This window comes from Heliangelus exortis, chromosome 12 (genome assembly GCF_036169615.1).
Source record: "Heliangelus exortis chromosome 12, bHelExo1.hap1, whole genome shotgun sequence".
NCBI classification, from domain to species: Eukaryota; Metazoa; Chordata; class Aves; order Apodiformes; family Trochilidae; genus Heliangelus; species Heliangelus exortis.
Window position 1 is genome coordinate 6,377,394 of NC_092433.1, and position 17,301 is coordinate 6,394,694.

Here is a 17,301-nt window from a genome sequence, read left to right on the forward strand (position 1 = left end):
TGGGCGTGTGGAGCTGCCGGTGGGCTGGCCATATCCCCCGGGGTGGGCAGCCCCCTATATCAGCAGGGATCCAAGGGCAGCACTGGCAGAGTGTGACCGTCAAGTCCCCGGGCCCCTCATCCACCCTCTCCAGCCATGGATGACATTTACAAGGCAGCGGTAAGTGTCTCCCTTTGGGGCTGTGGGTCTGGGGTTTGCAGGCATTTTTTTTTTGGGGGGGGGGGGGCTGTGGGTTAGAGGGTTTGTAGGCATTTTATAGTAGATTTCCTATAGCTGTGACAGAGTTAATACAGTGGAGAAATGCAAATAAATAATTACAGGGTGACATCTTTTAGTCAGCACCATCATCTGGGACACAGTCCTTCCCATCGATGGCTCTGCAAGATTCACACTCCTCTTGTAGGCATGGAACTCCCAGCTGTGCTCCTGAATTATTTTACAATTTGTTTCCATCTGTAAGGCAGGGAGATGGCCTAGACATGAAGTTATAAATCTCAAAAAAATCTTGAAAGTATGAGGTGGCTGCCAGTTTTAGCCAAGACAAAGCAGAGCAGCATTTCTCATGAAATGAAGATTATTTCTGGGGATTAAATCTCATCCTCTTCTTTCTGGTGCTTTATAATTCTACCATTGCTAAATTCCCCCTGTCCTTGGCTGAGTATTTTTCTGAGATTTTAAAAAAAAAAAAACAACTGGACTTTTGTAAGCTCTTTCCAAACATCCTCCTCTGCTTTGCCACTCCTGGTATCTTTTCTGCAGAAATCCAGAATTTGAGCTATGCTCATGGGGAACGCTGAGCATCCTAATGGCTATTTTAACTTACACAGCTGCACGATGTGCTCACTGGGTAAACCCAAACTATTTGGTCTGTCATAAAGACACTGCATTATTTTGTAACTAGACAGACAGTGATATGCAGGTGGAATAAAGATGAAAATAGATTCTGGATTGTGCGAATTGCTACCGTGTCCCTTCCATAACTAGAGTTGGAGTACAAGCCTTTTGGTGATTTAAAGAAAAATAAATGTAGTTATCAGGTTTGATTTTAACCAAGAGCCCCCCAAAATATATCATACAAGTTCTATTTTAATTCCAAGGTTCCTAAGTGGAAGAAAGCTATTGCTTGATACATAATTCAGGAAAACAACGAAATGCTCACAGCTCTCCTGTTCTTTGGTCAGCCTTAACCTCATGAAATGGACTCCAACAGCGTACTAAGACTCAGGACAGGCTCTGCAATATAGCACCAAGTTCCCCAACACCTCAAAAAGGGAGAAAAACATGACCTGTAAAATCAAAGTCCAAGCCTCAACAATTAGGCTTTTTAATTATAAACGTTCTCCTTGATTCAAGGCATGGATTCTCTCCTTATTGTTTAGGGAACTCATGCCTGTAGTCACGGAGAAAGGCTGAAAGGCTTTGCAAGCTGGTGATTCCCATGGCTGAAGGGACCACTCTGTCAGCTGGGGCAGTGACTCCTTTCTTTTTGGGGCTTTCCAGCCTCAAGCTCCAGCCTCTCTCCACATCTCTGCCCTAGAAATGGGAAAAAACCCACAGGGGAAGGTCATACCCAGCCAAAGCCTGTGAGCTTTAGCAGTTGGATCACGGAGGAATTCAGCTGCTAAAAAGGAACTGCAGCAATGAAGAACAACTCCAAAGTTCCTACCTTAATACCAAAAACTGACCACAAGCACAGAACACTGGACCAGAGAAATGGGTCATGCGAAAGACCTGGTGGGCTCCCATAAGGATTTTGCTGCTGGTTCAAAGATAAAAGTGGGGCTGGAGTTCTGGGCATTAGCTGCCAGCACCTTTACAAGGCAAAACAAGTCCAAGCCAGGCACAACTGAAACAAACAGCTTTTTCTTGCATCTGTTCCCCAATACTGTAACTATGAAAAAACATTTACCTGGAAAATAAATGTTCAAGAACTTCAGCTCCTTCTGTTTGACTTCAAGTGGAAACACGGGATGCAGAGAGATGATTAAAAGTAACATGCAGCAGATTTGGGGTTACTGTGGCCGCTGCAGTGCTGTGAGCTTGGTGCTTGCCTTCCCAAGCTGCAGCAGGAGAAACCTGCCCCTGAAATGACATGGAGGGAAAAAAGGAATAAAGCCACAGCCTCATGTCTCCAAAGGACACTATAAACAGCTCATGGGACATCTCTGTAATCGAAGTGTCACTATGTAGTCATGCTGCATTCCATTTCCATTAGCACAGCTCCACATCTTTCACTTCAGTAGTAAAGGGAGCTTCAAAAGTGAGAATTTTTTCTATTTGCTGCATGCTGATGGTATTATATTTATGCCAAATTCTCTACTTGCAGCCAGAGAACCCAATGGATTTTCATCTTGCCCACTCATGCCTAGATAAGGGTGTGCAAACACAAAGCTATTTTGGGAGCATTTTTAGGTTAAGAACAGTGCCAGGAACAAGTGTCCAGATAAAGGGCTACAAGGATAAATACCAAAGCCTGGGAACAATTGTGGAGCTCATCTTTATCTCCAGCACCTCTCTCACCAGGACATATAAATAGCAAATGCACCCAGAGGCTCAGGTTACTCGAGTGAGCAGCGAGGTAGTTCCTGCAGACAGTGGCTGAGGGAGTGTTGTGGTTGCCCTCACTTGCCCAAACAGTAGCCACAAAGTGCTGACAACTGCACTGGCAATCCTGCCATCACCCTTCATGCCTCCTGACTTCAAATTCTTCACCTCCTGGTGCATGGGGAGTGAGATAAGGCTCTCTGCCCACTTCTTACAGACTGCCCTGCTAACAGAAAGCCCTTTCCCTGCCTCTTGCTGCAAGCAGGAAGGATTTCCAGGTGGCTTTTCCAAAACCACTGCTCTTTGAGGCAAAAGCTTCACCCTTCCCTCAAAGGCAAGATAACACAACACTGGGTTGAGTGTGTTCTACCCTGACCAAAACGTGGTGGGGTTGGTAGTGAGGAGATACTAGATGGACCATGCACCCTCTGCAGGGGCCAGAGGTTGTTCTGGCAGGGGGTCCTGCCTGGATGACTCCAGAGAGGCTGTTGCACAGCATGGGAAGGAAAAGCCAGTGTTTCCATGGATGCTACCAGAGAGGCAGCCAGACACCATGGTGGTGTAATTGTACATAAGCAGTGACTGCAGGCAGGAGTGAAGCCCAAGAGAGAAAAGCAGTTGAGAGGCAGGACACAGAACTGATAAGATTCCTCTTTGCTCTCCTCATTGATCGTTCTAATTATTTCATGCTAACTAATTAGCTCCTGCTGATTGTAGGGAATGAATTAGGGTAGGGTTTGGGGACAATCTGCCAGCCCATTTTGACTAGTGCCTAGTGGCTCCCTCAGTGTTTCTTCAGGGAGATACCCAAAGCAGTCTAAAGGGAACAGGAGCTCCCTTCAAGGACAGAAACCCTTGTAATGAACATGGACTCATGTGGAAGTAGACCAGCTCTAAATGTTCCAGTAACTGCAGAGCTTCCTGAATCTAGGGCTGAAAAAGAACTACCAGGGATGGTCTTGTTGGCCTCTCCCTCCCTTCTGACCTCTCCAGCACATCCCACCCCTGACCTGGATTCAACCCATACAAGAGCAGCCCTCAGCAGCACAGCCATCCTGCTGTGGAGCCTGTCAGCAACAAGAAATTATCCACCAAATGGCTGACAAACACTTTTCCCACTTGGTCTCTCCTGCTTGTGCAAAGACTCCTACCATGTATCAGATGCCACTGCTCTAGAGAAATTCTGCTTACTTCAACAGAGCTAGTAATAATATTTTTTAAGGGGAAGAACCTGTTAGACTTCAAACAGCTGTGATGTCAAATCCCCACAGGTCATACATGAGGGTGACTGTTGGGAGGCTTGGCTGAGCTTTGCAATGGCTGTTGAATAAGTAACATTACCTTTTAGCCATCAGTGATGCTGAAGAAAAATGATCTACTTGGTCCCTGTGTTTTCCTTTCAGGTTGAGCAGCTGACAGAAGAGCAAAAAAATGGTAGGTGCACCTTTAACCTGGCACTGCAGCCTGAAGATGAGCTCCCCTGCTGGCAGCCCAGCCTGCCTTAGCACTTACACCCCAGAAAATTCCCAGGGATTTTGATCCACCAACATTTCAAGAATCTGTGCCTGTGCCTGAATGCCCCCACCATGCTGGGCCCAGGCAGTGCTGGGCTGCTTGGGACGAACCCCCTGCCCCAGGGCTGCCACCCTGCAGGGTCAAAGTGTGTGAGAAGACCCCACATCTCCTCTCCCTTCTCTCCCCAGAGTTCAAGGCTGCCTTTGACATCTTCGTGCTGGGGGCAGAGGATGGCTGCATCAGCACCAAGGAGCTGGGGAAGGTGATGCGGATGCTGGGGCAGAACCCAACCCCTGAGGAGCTGCAGGAGATGATAGACGAGGTGGATGAGGATGGTGAGAGATTTGTGGATTTTCAAGTCTCCCAAGAACCATCCCCACGTCAGGAGGTGGTGGGGGGGTAAAGTGTGGGTTGAGGGTGCTCAGCATCTACAACACCTGGGCAGGATAAGCCATGGGAACAGCCACAGTCTCTGGGAAGCAACCTGCAGTGCTGGGATTTTGATGGACACTAAGCACACCAGACTTTGGTGTGGTTCCTTTAGGAATGTTCCAGGCAAAGAGGAACTATAAAAATTATTCTTCCCACAATGACCAGGCTGCTTGAGCTGACTTTGGCAGATTATGGGTACTCTGGTATCGCACAGATCCATTTGAAAAACAGGAAATACAGGGTGAAGGTAGCAACTGCCAATTCAGAAATGCCACAATTACAGATTTCTATCAGCAGGGAAGTAACTGCTCAAGTGCACGCACACACACACACATCTATTAATAAAGTCAATTTCAATTAAATCAGTGTACACACACTGATTACACACAAAAACCACCACTGTGTGCAGGTCAGGCAAAAATACCACAGAATGTAATCATAAAATAAAGAAGCAGTTAAAATAATCAAAAAAGGGCAACAACTGTACTGCTAGTACAAACATACACTGCATGAATACCTGCCTTCTGAAGTTTTTCTTATTACTTGAGATGGACAGGTATCTCTATAGCAGGAATTTCCACGGATCAGTGCTTCAGGCAGGATTTTCAGTTCCTTCTGTCTTGGGCAAATAATTGCAAAAGGTAAAAGTTCAGTGATTAAGTCAGTCCATGGCCTTAGTCACACCATTGTCCTGAAAGTGTCTCTTGGAACGGGGCTGCTCTCCTGAGTTTTATCCCTTGGTTGCTAGAAAAGAGTCATTTCTCACTCAGTGTTGCCTGTCCACCCACTGCAGCACTGACTGATGGTGTCTGTTCTGCCTGTAGGCAGTGGCACTGTAGACTTTGATGAGTTCCTGGTTATGATGGTCCGGTGTATGAAGGATGACAGCAAAGGAAAAACTGAAGAGGAGCTCTCAGATCTCTTCAGGATGTTTGATAAGTAAGAGCTGTGACTGTGGGGTGGTGGGAGTGATAAAGCCACCCTGGCTCCCCCTCCCTGGCATGTGGGTCTGCTCCTGAGTTCTTCTGTCCTTGCACAGAAATGCTGATGGCTACATTGACCTGGAGGAGCTAAAGATCATGCTGCAGGCAACAGGAGAGACCATCACTGAGGATGACATTGAAGAACTGATGAAAGATGGAGATAAAAACAACGATGGGAGGATTGACTATGATGGTAGGAGCCTTTCTGGTGTGCAGCTTGGTTGCAAATTCTGGAAACATCCCCCAGGAAGCTTCTGCGGTCTCAGCTGCCTTCTGGGATGGGGATGATCTGGTGCAGGCAGTGCTGGGCAATACACCTGACCCCAGCCAGGGGGTCTCTGATACCTTCTCTGATATCTCTGATGTCTTCTCTTGGCAGAGTTCCTGGAGTTTATGAAGGGAGTTGAATAAACCTGAGGACAGATCAACAACTCAAATTTCCTAAACCCCTCCAGCTCTGCTTCTCATCTCTTTGACTAAGTACCCTGGCTACTGGCATGAAGACTGAGAGCTGAGAAGGGTGGCCATGGGGAAAATAAAATTTGTGAATACCAAGTGCCTCAGATAGTCATTCCTTTGAAGTTCAGTGAGAGCTTCACCGTGGCTGTGGGCTCACAACTAATGGTGGCCACTCTTTGGCAGAGTGTTGAGTTCCCGTGAGCCGCATCTGGGGAGGTGACACCACAGATGAAGATTAAAATACCTTTAAGGAGGTTATTTTGCCACCAGCCTGGAGGTAAACCCCAGCCAAAGGGTCCACAGGTGCTCGGTGGAGAGCTGGCACGTTCCATCTCCTCATCCCTGCCATGGTGAGGGCAGCCAGAGCTGGTGCTGAGCTCAGCAGCTGGCACTGGTTCCTGCTGATTCAGTGGAAGCATTGGCAGCACTTTAGCAATGAAATTAGAATTAGCTATCACTTATGCCATCACCCACCAAAATTCCTGGGTGATGGATGCCCTGCTCCTTTCCCAGTTGTCCTGAAGGGACACCCCTCACTCTTCCCTGCTATCCTGATGGCCACTCTGCAGTGCACACAGAAAGACCTCTGTTTTCTTTGGAAATGTGGATAAATGCCATTCCTAAACTGGCCTGGGTGCCTCCTTCCTTTCTCACCCAGCCCTGTGGTACCCTCATGGTCCTCCAGCAGCCTTGGGTGGGAGACTCACTGCAATAACTGAAACACCTGATTTTCCCTCAGAAACCCTTTCCCTTAGGGCAGCAGAGGCCCCAGGCACAGCACGACCCCACTTTGGCCATCAGCCCCCAGGCACACAGCACAGGCAGGGCCAGAGATGATGAGCCAAGGGCCCCAGGCACCATCTTCTCTCCTCCCAAGGAAGCGTGGCATTCCTGTGGCATTAGCAGCTCTCCCTGCACATAGCTGTCTCCTCCTGTGGAATTACAGCCTCAGCACAGCTCACACATTGCAGTCATGTTGCCAAAATCAAACGTTTACCCAAGCAAAATAAACATTGGGAGTCCCAGCGCTGCTGCCCTCAGCCCTGGGCAGTGTCACCACACCAGCACCTCTGCGGCACCGTCCTTGTGCCTTCCCTCCAAAAACCAGAGAGCTTCTTTTGGAAGTAACACCCTGAGCAGCTGCACTTGATGTGACTCTCATGTGTAGCAGTACTGAAATGCTGTAATTCACACAGAACAGGCTGGAGGTGAAAGCAGACTTGGGAAGGGCCATCAGTTGTCTGGAAGTTCACAGCTGTGTCCTTTGGATGACAAGCACCAAATGTCTCACCCAGCCCTCTTGGGCTTGTTAACATCAGAGAAATCAAGGAAGTAAAGCCATGTCAGCTACAGCAGCTGCTCTTCCTTACAACCCAGGGAACAGCCCTAATGCAAACATCTGAAAGAACAGCTCAGAGGGGTGTCCCCACATGTCCCCAGCCCTCAACACCATTGCTGCTGCCAATCCAGCAGAACTGCAGGAGCACGGATGCTCAGCTCTACAATGCTGTTGTAGGAAATGCAGAAAAATGTTTCCATCTTCTGTCTCCCAGGATTCCATAGCCAAGCAATCACTGCTCATCATTTTCCACTTTCTCACCCTAGCAACACAATTTCCTTCACAAGTCCCCCCCATGCCTGCTTCTGAGGACACAGCTGAAATGTTTTACCCCAGGCCTAGAAACCTCCAGAGGTGCAGACCCCTGGGCTTTGGCCACAAGCCAGGGTGACACCAGCTCTCCCCACAGCCATGGCCATCCAGCTACTGGACAACCCATATTCACAGGCTCTTACCAACTCTCAGTAGGCATCACCCACAGCCTCATTATCTTCCTCCATCCCAACACCCAACAAGAACATCTCCAAGATATTCACCACTGCTTACTGACAGGCTTTGGCTCACTAAAGAATGAAAAAGAGAAAAAATAAGGTACTTTACCAGCTTAATCCTCTTCCCGAAGCCAACCTGATGGCCTGAGGGAGGCGTGGACACTTTCCTTCACTAGAAAAAAGGATGGACTCACTGCGTCTCAGCTCTCCCTGCCTTAGACCAACAGCACAGGCACCACTGAGCCACAACCCTGATGGCTGCCCACTCTTTTCCAAGAAAAATACAGGGAAGGTGGTGGCTGCAGAGAGGACCAAGCTCCTGTAGCAGCTGAAACTTGTCCCAAGCAGAGCAAACACACTGCAAACAATACAGGCACAGGGTCAGCCTGGCTGAAGTCTCCACAGAGGGGATGTGCCTGGAGATGTGCTACCCATGAATGAAAACCACCTGGAGGAATCCAATGTATCTGTAACTCCAGGCAAACCTGCAGTCTTTCCTGCAAGTGCACTGAAGCTCTGGTGCCAAAAGCCTTTAAGAATGTAAGAAAGACACAAGTACTGCCTGCAAAATTATAAAAAAAAAAAAAAAAAGGGCCACTGGAACATCCATCCACTTTTTTAACTGGGCAAAAAGCCATTTACCAGTCTCTGAAGCAATCCCCATACCTGTGTGCCCTTTACTCCCCAGCTGGGACCAGAGCTGTTCTGGCAGGTGACAGCAGCTCATGCCACCAGACACTGCCACAGTTCTCTGGCCATCTCCTCTGCTTGCTTTTTCTGGCATTAAGTTTAACTCCTGCCCCAGTCTGCAGCTTTTCCAGCGTATTTGAGAGCACTCTTTGCTGAGAGCTACCTTGCTGTGTGAACTAAGTGACTGCAGGAAGGTTGGAGGATATTTTGTACACATCCTCCTAATAAAACTTCTGCACCTCAGCAACAGTTCCACATCTGCCACCAGGGCAGCAGGAATACACTATATGCATGAGATAAACACAGTGCCAACACCCCAGCTGTGTAGCAACACCTGCACCAGACCTGAAACTTGGGCAAAGCATAACTCCTGTTCACTGCTTTTTGCTTGAACACACTTCTGAGAGACCATACAGGGGGACAGAGCAACTTGCATCCAGCTCTACTTTTAGTTTTCACTGTAAACATCAACAATCCCTGCAAACACTGCGCCATCAGAGCTTCTGTGGCACTTTGATTTCTCCTCCCCAGTCCTGGGCTCTTGGCTTTCAGTGTCACAGCTCACCTCTGCCAAATGAGCTGTTTCAGTATTTGGTTACATGCCCCCTGCTCCCTGTTGGTCTTTTTAAATCAAGGGAAAAAAGAGCCAAACTGGAACTTGATACGGAGTCCTCTTAGCTGCAAAGAGGAGAAACCATCTGCAGTCAGTATGATGTATGGCAGCAGTACGCATGAAATGTATAACCTGACAGACAGCAGTAGCTGAGCAGTCAGACACTCACAAGCTCATTGGCTTCCTGCAGGATACCAACTCTGACACTTGGTCAGAGTTTTGAAGTTTTTAAATGTCAAAGATGACACAGCTCTGCATAAAGTGGATAGTTTCAAGTAGGCCACAGCTGCCAGTTCCACCTCCTGGGCTCTGTCTATGTAATCCTCTCAAAAAGGATCTTCAGTCTCACTTGCCCAACAAAACTGAATTTTCACAAGACAAACAAAAATTTGAGGATGAAAACACACCATGAAGATATGCCAGCCAAGATTACCCTTTGCAACTTTACTCCTATTTTTTACTATTATCCCTACTAGTTGGGAGGGAAGTCACAGATGGAGGGGTGACAGGGTTAGAAAACACAGTAAGTGAGCAAATAACGTCCAGGCAGCGTCCCATGGGACCACCATGTGTGCAGGGAGCAGGCAACAACAAACCTGACACCGAGCTGCTGTGGAAGCTGACAGAATTCCTCTCTCTTGCTACACAATGATGCCGGGATTAAGGTTACGTTCCCCGGGGCTGCATTTTGTCACGCAGCCGCTATTTTGGGCAGGAGGTCAGCAAGCCCTTACTTGGGAAGCTGTCCCACTGAAGGGCAGTGTGAAGGGCAGGGGGATGAGAAGGCTGCTCCTGAAGGCCCAGGGGAGCTGCCTGGAGCCACAGGAAGCCCAAATCCTCCTCTCTGCTTCTTGGTTAACGTGCCAACACCCTTTTCTCAACCTGACCCTTGCTTATCTTCCTTCAAACCCCATCCTGCCAGTGGGCTCCTCTCCCAACACGAGCACCCTGGGGAAGACACCAAGGAAGTGGAGAGATTAAGTCTCCCTCCCTCACCTTAGAAAAGCCTTAGGGCTAAGAAATTTCAAATGCAGAACTTAAACCAGTTTGGAGATCTGCAGACACAAAGGTGAAACCTAACAAACACAAAGGCTTCTTATCTTGCTCTTCTTGTCACAGCACTTCTGTATCAGGCTGACCCTCACTCACACAGCTGGGTCACACACTCCATCTCCTCCAACACCAGGAGGAACCCAAGGAGCCATCTCCCCACACTATGGCTGCAGGGGGACACTGGGCAGCTCTGGGCCAGCAGCTGAGACTACCAGAGGTGCATCCTAACCTGAGCACAGCTCCCCCACCTTGCCTTTGTAGACAAACTCCCTCCAGCAGGGCAGGCACCATCTACACAGCCCAAGGTTTCCAACCCCCCCAGGCACCACCGAAGACAGAGAGAGGGATTCAAGTGCTGTGGATCAGCCTCTGGCTGACCTATCACTTGCAAAAAAAAACATCTCCAAGGAGGATTAACACCACTGGGAACCTCTGATTTGTTAATCTCCTGCCTTCCCTGAGGGCAGCAGGGACCAGACAGCCTTTCTGTCTTGACTATTTATCAGACTCTAGCTGGTAGCACAAGCCAGTGACCATACACTCTCTCCAGCACAGGACTCCTCCTGACCAGCAGCTGAGTTCTTTTGACTGACAAATGTCACTCAAGAGATGCACACAGCAGGAATCAGTAAACTGGGGGGTTGCAGACTTCCCTCAGGATTTAAAAGCCCTTAACTCCTGAGTCCTAAGTTAGTAAATCTCTTTATAGGGTTGGGTAGTATTTACTGCAGAAATACCTTTGAATTCGAGCCATAAAGAATTCAAATTATCTACCCTGTTTCAGATTAACACTGCATTCTGGTAATTGACTAAGCTATTGAAAACAAACCACGAATACATAAATTGGATGTTTCATTTCGAAGCTTTTGCTGCTCCGTTGCAGCCAGAACGTTATTTACAAACTTCCAACCCTGGAGCCGATTCGTGGGATTACACCACCAGGTGGACAAGCGCTGGAATTGCATTTCAGGAAGAGCGAGTTACACTTGCACTGGCAGCTCCCTTCAGTAACTGCGAAGCAGCCCTCGAACAAGCTCTGCTGGCAAGGGAACCTGAGAGTGGAGCCCTCTCCTGATCTACAGGACAGCAGTGACACAACCCTGACACAGCTCCTCTCGGGCAGTGTCACTCCCTTGATGTCACCACTCACCAGGTTTCACTAGGGGTCCCTTTTCGATACCAAAACAAAAAAACCTCCACTAAAACACAGCAATTATGAAATACACGGGTATTGCACAGTCCTGAAACCCTATACATTGCCATAGTAGCTCCATTAATGCTTCAATACTTCAAGTATTTTGGAATACTACACCAATTGCCATGACGTGCAACACCACAGCCAGCACCCACCAACCACTCTCCTGTTCGTCAGGGTTTCTGTAGCTGTAATGACTCCCCCAGACAGCAAAGCAGCACTCTACATCCCTTGCGAATCTCACCTTGCTGTGCCACCCAGGGACTGGCATAAAACCCGTGGATGCTGAACATGCACAAACACATCAAAAATAATTTTCCCTCTATTGAATACCATCACCCAGCAGTCCAGGCAACAATGGCTTCAATTTGTACAAAACAAACTTTTCCCTGTTTAAATTTCATTGCTTGATTCAGTAACCACAGTGTTAAAACAGACACTGAACTCCTAAATGCTCACACCCTGTACCAGTGGTTACAGCAGAATAGCACCAAAGAGGAAGCAGCTGGTTTAATTTGTGCATGTAGAGACTGCCAGGATCAGTATTAAACCTCTCCAGAACCCCAGCTGCCTTTACCTGCCAACACACACTGCTCACTGCGTGCAGGCCTGATGCACAACTGGCATGTGAAATACAGCTCAAGACTTTTGCAGGGTTCTCCTCAAATCTGGGAGGTGAAGACTTTGTTACATCCAATTTTATTTTTACAACAATGCTGTAACACTCATGCCAACAGGAAAACTGGTTCTTTGTCTTAAACCACGTCAGTCCTTCTTCTGCTGAGCAGCTGCCTGCTTGGCATTGTTGGCCTGCATCTTCTTCAGCCCCTTTTTGTTGTGTTTCTTTGCAAACCTCATGTTCCTCAGAAACTTGGGATCGACCTAAAAATATAAGGACAAAATAAGGAAAAAAAAACTTCTGGTGTAGAAAGGACATGCGTTAAAAACATTATATGTATGTAATTTTTGTCCAATTATTCCCAAATACTGTCTATGATTAATTAAGAATGTTTTTTTCTTACTATATCAAAATTATTTTAGCCATCTGTAACCATCTTTTAACAAGCTATTTCCCTTAATTTCCACACACAAACCCAAAACCCCAGGAAAAAACCATACAGAAAGGACATGCTGAAAAAAGCTGTAAACAACACAGATTTCATTTCCATGTCATAATATATTCCAGATCTGAAGTACCCCAAACCAACCTTGGCACACACATGGAATCCTTGGGCAGAGACCAATGCAACCTCCTGCTGCCTTTGCTTTTTTGTGTTATAGGAAGGAAAAGGCAGAAGGGAGAAATCTTTCCCAATTTTTGTCAGCTATTGGCTGGCTAATGTGTCCTGGCCATGGCTGGGACCAGTTCTCTGAAATTCCAGTTTCTGTCCCATCAAGAAACATTTGATGGTTTACTGGGAACAGCATTTTACCTGGCACACTGGAGTTCTGGGAATTTTGTCACCTTAACTCCCGTGCACTCAGTGTAAGGGGACAGACTCTGAGGCTGCTCAGCCTGTCTGCAGGAGGGGCAGGGCCACACCCTCACTAAGCTGTGCAGAGGACAAGGTTTTGTGTCCCATCCAAAAAGCCAATAATGAAACACACACAGCCCTCCCCAAAGCCAAAATGTCCTGCTCTCACTTCCAAGTGTGGAAAGAGATCCTGTTACCAACCTCAGAAAAAGCAAAATGCTGTCATTTTCACATGGATTGGCACAAATGCCAAACTCTCTCATCTGGGTGAAATTCTCTGGATCAGCAGTGACAGTAAATAACACTGAAGGGTAGAGAGAAGGAGGTGAGACAGCAGGACTCAGGAGAGCTACAGCTGAGAGGTGTCTGTCTCACTGGGAGCAGGACAGGCACAAAACTGGCCAGTAACTAAAAATCAGTTTTGGAGACACATGGGAGCAGATTTCACAGGGGTTAGAAGTATCACAGCTGCATGTCAGGTAAGTGAGAGATAAACTAGAAAGCCACAGAGGTTCTGACCACCTGAAATACAAGGCCCTGTCTACAAAATCAACATCAGGCAAAATACAAGCCCTGGATTTTTTCACATTCAGGCCTCAATGGCTCTACAGCCCAGGAACATGCAGAGCAACACTCACCCCTTTGAGAGATTCGTATCTATGGGATCTGGGCTTCTTGATGCCATTTCTGTGCCACTTGCGGGCTACAGGGAAGAGAAGGATTTAAATCACCCTTTCTGTTATGAGTAGTTGTAATGGCTTTGACTCCAGATGGCCCTAAAGGAATTATGTGGAATAGGAAATTCTCTCACCCCTCCTATCCAAGCCTAATTCACATTAAAACATAACGCACCCATCCCCCTCTCTCGACACCAGGAGTTTCTAATCCAAAAATTTCAGGATTGATTTTTTTTTAAATGAATAAAACACCAACGACACCATCACCAGCACACTGACACCCCACAACCACTAAATATAAACAGGTCTGGTTAGTGCTTAAGGACACCCTTACCCACAGAGTCACACAAAGCAGAACCCACTTGAAAAATCTAACTTACAGCACTTATTAAATAAATACTAGTCACGACTGTTTTGTTGCTGTGGTCATTTTTGGATGACAAAGCATCACAGCCTAAATGCCATTCAGTTATGTGCTTAGTTTCAACACCTGAGACTTGCTTTTCTCTTGGTTACACATCATTTCTACGTCGAGCCCCCTCCCTATGGAGCACAACATCAACCCCCTGCTCACCACCACCTCCGGCCCTCAGCACCTCGCTGCTAACACGAGGAAGGCAGAGCGGGCAGCCGGAGCCCAACAGCTGCCCCCCGCCTCTGTGGGGTCAGCAGCCGCCGCCTGAGGAGCAGCCCTGGGTGCCCTCCAGCAGCCGCACCCCGCTACCCCCCCGCCGCCGCCCCAGCCCCGCGGCGAACGATGCCGAGCGCGGCTCACACTGGTTGTGCGTGGTGTGGTTCTTGGACTTGGCCATGGTCGCACCTGCAGGAGAAGCGGAGATTCCCTCAGTCGGGAGAGCGCTCAGGGCCCGGCCTCCCTCACACCGCCACGGCCCCCGGGGACCACCTCAACCCCGGCCTCCCACCCATCTCCCGGCTCATGGCAGCCCCAGCCCCGCATCGCTCCCTCCCCACCCGCTACGATCCACTCGGCCCCGGCCCAGAAAGCCACCCGCTGCCGCCCGCTACCGCCCCCCGAGCGCGGATGGCACCGGATTGCGCGGATCGGCCCTCACCGCTGCCGCTGGGCCGGAAGAGAAGGGCGGGCCGCTGGGACTCCTGGGAAAGGGAAACACCCACCGGAACCCCACAACATTCCGGTGCGCAACCAGCGCCGCCAGCGGGGAGGTTCCGGCAGGCGGCCTTTCCGCTCCCCTTCCCGCCCCGCCGGTCTGCGCCGCCCCTCCCCGGGCTCCGGTGGCTGCGGGTCCTTCCCGCCCCGGCCCCGCCCGTGGGCACGGACTCGGAGCCGCAGGGCCCCAGCGGAGCGGCGCGCACCCGCCCCTCTGCGATACCGTTCCCCCAACAATACGTTCCCCCGCTAAGATGGCCTCCGCCGGGCCGCCTGATGGCGGGAGGCGAGAGGCCTCGGCCCGGGTGAGAGTTACCCGCGCGTTCCGCTCAGCGCTCCCTGCTCAGGCAGTAAAACCCCACTCGCTCTCCTCCCCGCAGCATCAGGCAGGGGAGGTGCAGCCCCGTTCTGCCTCAGCCCCGGCGCGGCGGGGGCAGAGGGGTTCGGGCTGTGCCCGTCCCGGTCCTGAGACAGTTTGGTATCAAAGACACTGAAATGGCGGCTGAGAGGGGCGGTGAAGCTGCGTCTGCCCCTGAGCCGGGCACTCTGCCCGTGTTCCCTCCCTGGCAGCAGGAGCGGGCGGTGCTGGCACCGCGGCCCGGCCGGAGGGCACCGGACCCGGCTGCCCACAGCCCAGGGTGGGGATGAAATCTGCCAGCAGCGCCTGGAAGGGTTGTGGCACGGCCATCAGGGGCTGCTGGGGGTGACCCCACGGAGAGGCGTTTGTGGTCACAGACTGAGGCATCTCCCATGGGAAAGGGTGAAAGGAAAAAGGGGAAATGGAGCTCCCCCAAACCTGTTGGGTTGTGTCTGCGTACAAAGGGCAGTGCCCTGGGTCAGGGCTGCTCTCTGCTCTCCAATGCAAACCTTTGGAAACTGAGCAAAAGAGAAGGCCCATGTGCTGCAGTAGAATGGAAAAATACTGCCATCTTTTTATGGCATTGCTTTTAAGATGAGAGGCACAACTGGACTGCCTAAAATAACCTGGATTGGAAACAATACCCCTGGACCAGTACACAAGAGAGGGAACCTGCCTTTTTTTTTTTTCAGTGACTGATACTTGCAGAGCAATTAGCTGCTCAGCCTCAAGTTCGGATACCTGAAAAGAGCAAGCTGTTACAAAAATGGGAAAAAAAAGATTAACCTTGATACACAGGTAGTGCCAGTGAAACTAAAAATAGAAAGGAAAAATAAAATCAATGCAACTGAATTTCAGTGTTTCTCTTATTTCTGACAAGACTTAAGTTGCAAAATGTATTTGGGTTGATTTTATTTTTCTCATTTAAGGCAGCTGTTATTAGCAAACAGTGCAAAAATAGATTAAAATAGCAATATTATTTTACTGGCATCTTGTAGCTGGAATATTGCTGAGTCTCTCTGCAATATCCTCCCTGACAGGCAAACTTCTGACTTTAAGTCCTGCTTTTTAAAAATTCTTTCTACCTTAGTGAGCTGTGGTTTTAAAATATTTGGACATCCCTATGGACAGCTAATCACAACCAACAGCAAAGGGACAGCCTGACTTTCCTGATAACCCAAAGAGCTGAGCACAGGGGAAGATAAAACCAATCCCAGAGGCACATTTGCCTCCACTGCATTGCAGAAGGAAATAGGCTGTTAGGTTACCTTATCTTGGTCATTAGGTTATGAAAATTTCTCATATTTTTCACTCCTTTCTGAGCCCTCCCTTCCTAGGAAGAAACAAAAGGGTTTGTTTTATGGTTTTAGCTATCTTTTTCAACTTCATTCAGTATCAGACCCAAAAGGCAAATTACTAAAATAAAACAGTAGGAGTGCACTTGGTTTACAGGGCAGGGTGTAACATATTCAGGGTGGTTTACAACCCACTGCAAACCAGTGCAGAATATCAGATTAAAAAGATCATCCAAGGCAGGAGTAGACTCATGTACACCAGGGGTGATCAAGACCCCTTGAATTCCTCCTGTGCTCTGATGAGCTGCAATGTCTCTAATTATGGTGTTACAGACTACAATTGGCCAGTTCAAAACCTTCAATCATACTTTTAGTGATTACAGACTTAATTAGTGCATGTTAGCCCAAGTGCCATCTATTAAAGGAGCTGTGCTCGTTAAATAGGATGGTAATTACTCCAGCTGCAAAACAATTAGGAAAAAATCATAGGTTAAAATAAAAATCTCCCAGCGCCTTTGATGACTGTGTTATCTCAGCCACCCCCTCACATCACACACATTTATGCAGTCTGATCCCTGTCAGGTTTGTCACAGCTTTTATGCTGATGCCACATTTCAGCTGCCTCCTATAACGTTGCCTCTTCCCTCCCCGGGAGCTGACACGTGGGGTAATGAATTACCCCAACTCCCCCTTTTAGTAACATCAGCAACTTGGAACTTGGTGCCCGGGCCAAGGGCTCCACAGTTGTAAATCTGGAAAAAGATCACTAATTTCTGGGGAACCAAAATTATCCACCTGGAAAGGGACGTGGTGCTTGTTGACATGCAATGCAGTATTTTGGAGGTGTTCTGATATTATATTTTCTGATACACACATTTAGGTGGACTCTCCGTCCCTGGAGATATTTCAAAAGAGCCTGGATGTGGCACTCAGTGCCATGGGCTGGGAACTGCAGCGATAGTGGATCAAGGGTTGGACTTGATGATCTCTGAGGTCCCTTCCAACCCAGCCAATTCTATGATTCTATGATTAAGGAAGGTGCTTAAGTGTGAG

General features: G+C 48.7%; 2 protein-coding genes across 4 annotated transcripts in view; one reads left to right on the forward strand and one right to left on the reverse strand.

The window, feature by feature from the left end:
- The first annotated feature begins 27 nt into the window (after positions 1-27).
- TNNC1 (troponin C1, slow skeletal and cardiac type) lies at positions 28-6,029 on the forward strand. The gene is made up of 6 exons (XM_071755711.1): positions 28-159; positions 3,948-3,978; positions 4,248-4,394; positions 5,316-5,430; positions 5,531-5,667; positions 5,854-6,029. The coding sequence occupies exons 1-6, from the start codon at positions 136-138 to the stop codon at positions 5,883-5,885; spliced, it is 486 nt and encodes a 161-aa protein (XP_071611812.1). The 5' UTR covers positions 28-135; the 3' UTR covers positions 5,886-6,029.
- Positions 6,030-11,997: 5,968 nt separating this feature from the next.
- The window catches only part of RPL29 (ribosomal protein L29), a 204,751-nt gene continuing 199,447 nt past the window's right edge, over positions 11,998-17,301 (reverse strand). Inside the window, exons 14-17 of one of the 3 annotated variants that reach the window (XM_071755714.1) lie at positions 16,222-16,286; positions 14,242-14,286; positions 13,428-13,492; positions 11,998-12,196 (exon numbers count right to left, since the gene is read on the reverse strand). In XM_071755714.1, coding sequence (XP_071611815.1) covers positions 12,080-12,196; positions 13,428-13,492; positions 14,242-14,278 — 219 coding nt within the window. In that variant the 5' untranslated portion in view covers positions 14,279-14,286; positions 16,222-16,286 and the 3' untranslated portion in view covers positions 11,998-12,079. Of the gene's footprint in view, positions 12,197-13,427; positions 13,493-14,241; positions 14,287-14,515; positions 14,644-16,221; positions 16,287-17,301 lie in introns of those variants that run through there. The other 2 variants (XM_071755712.1, XM_071755713.1) reach the window with 2 other exon arrangements.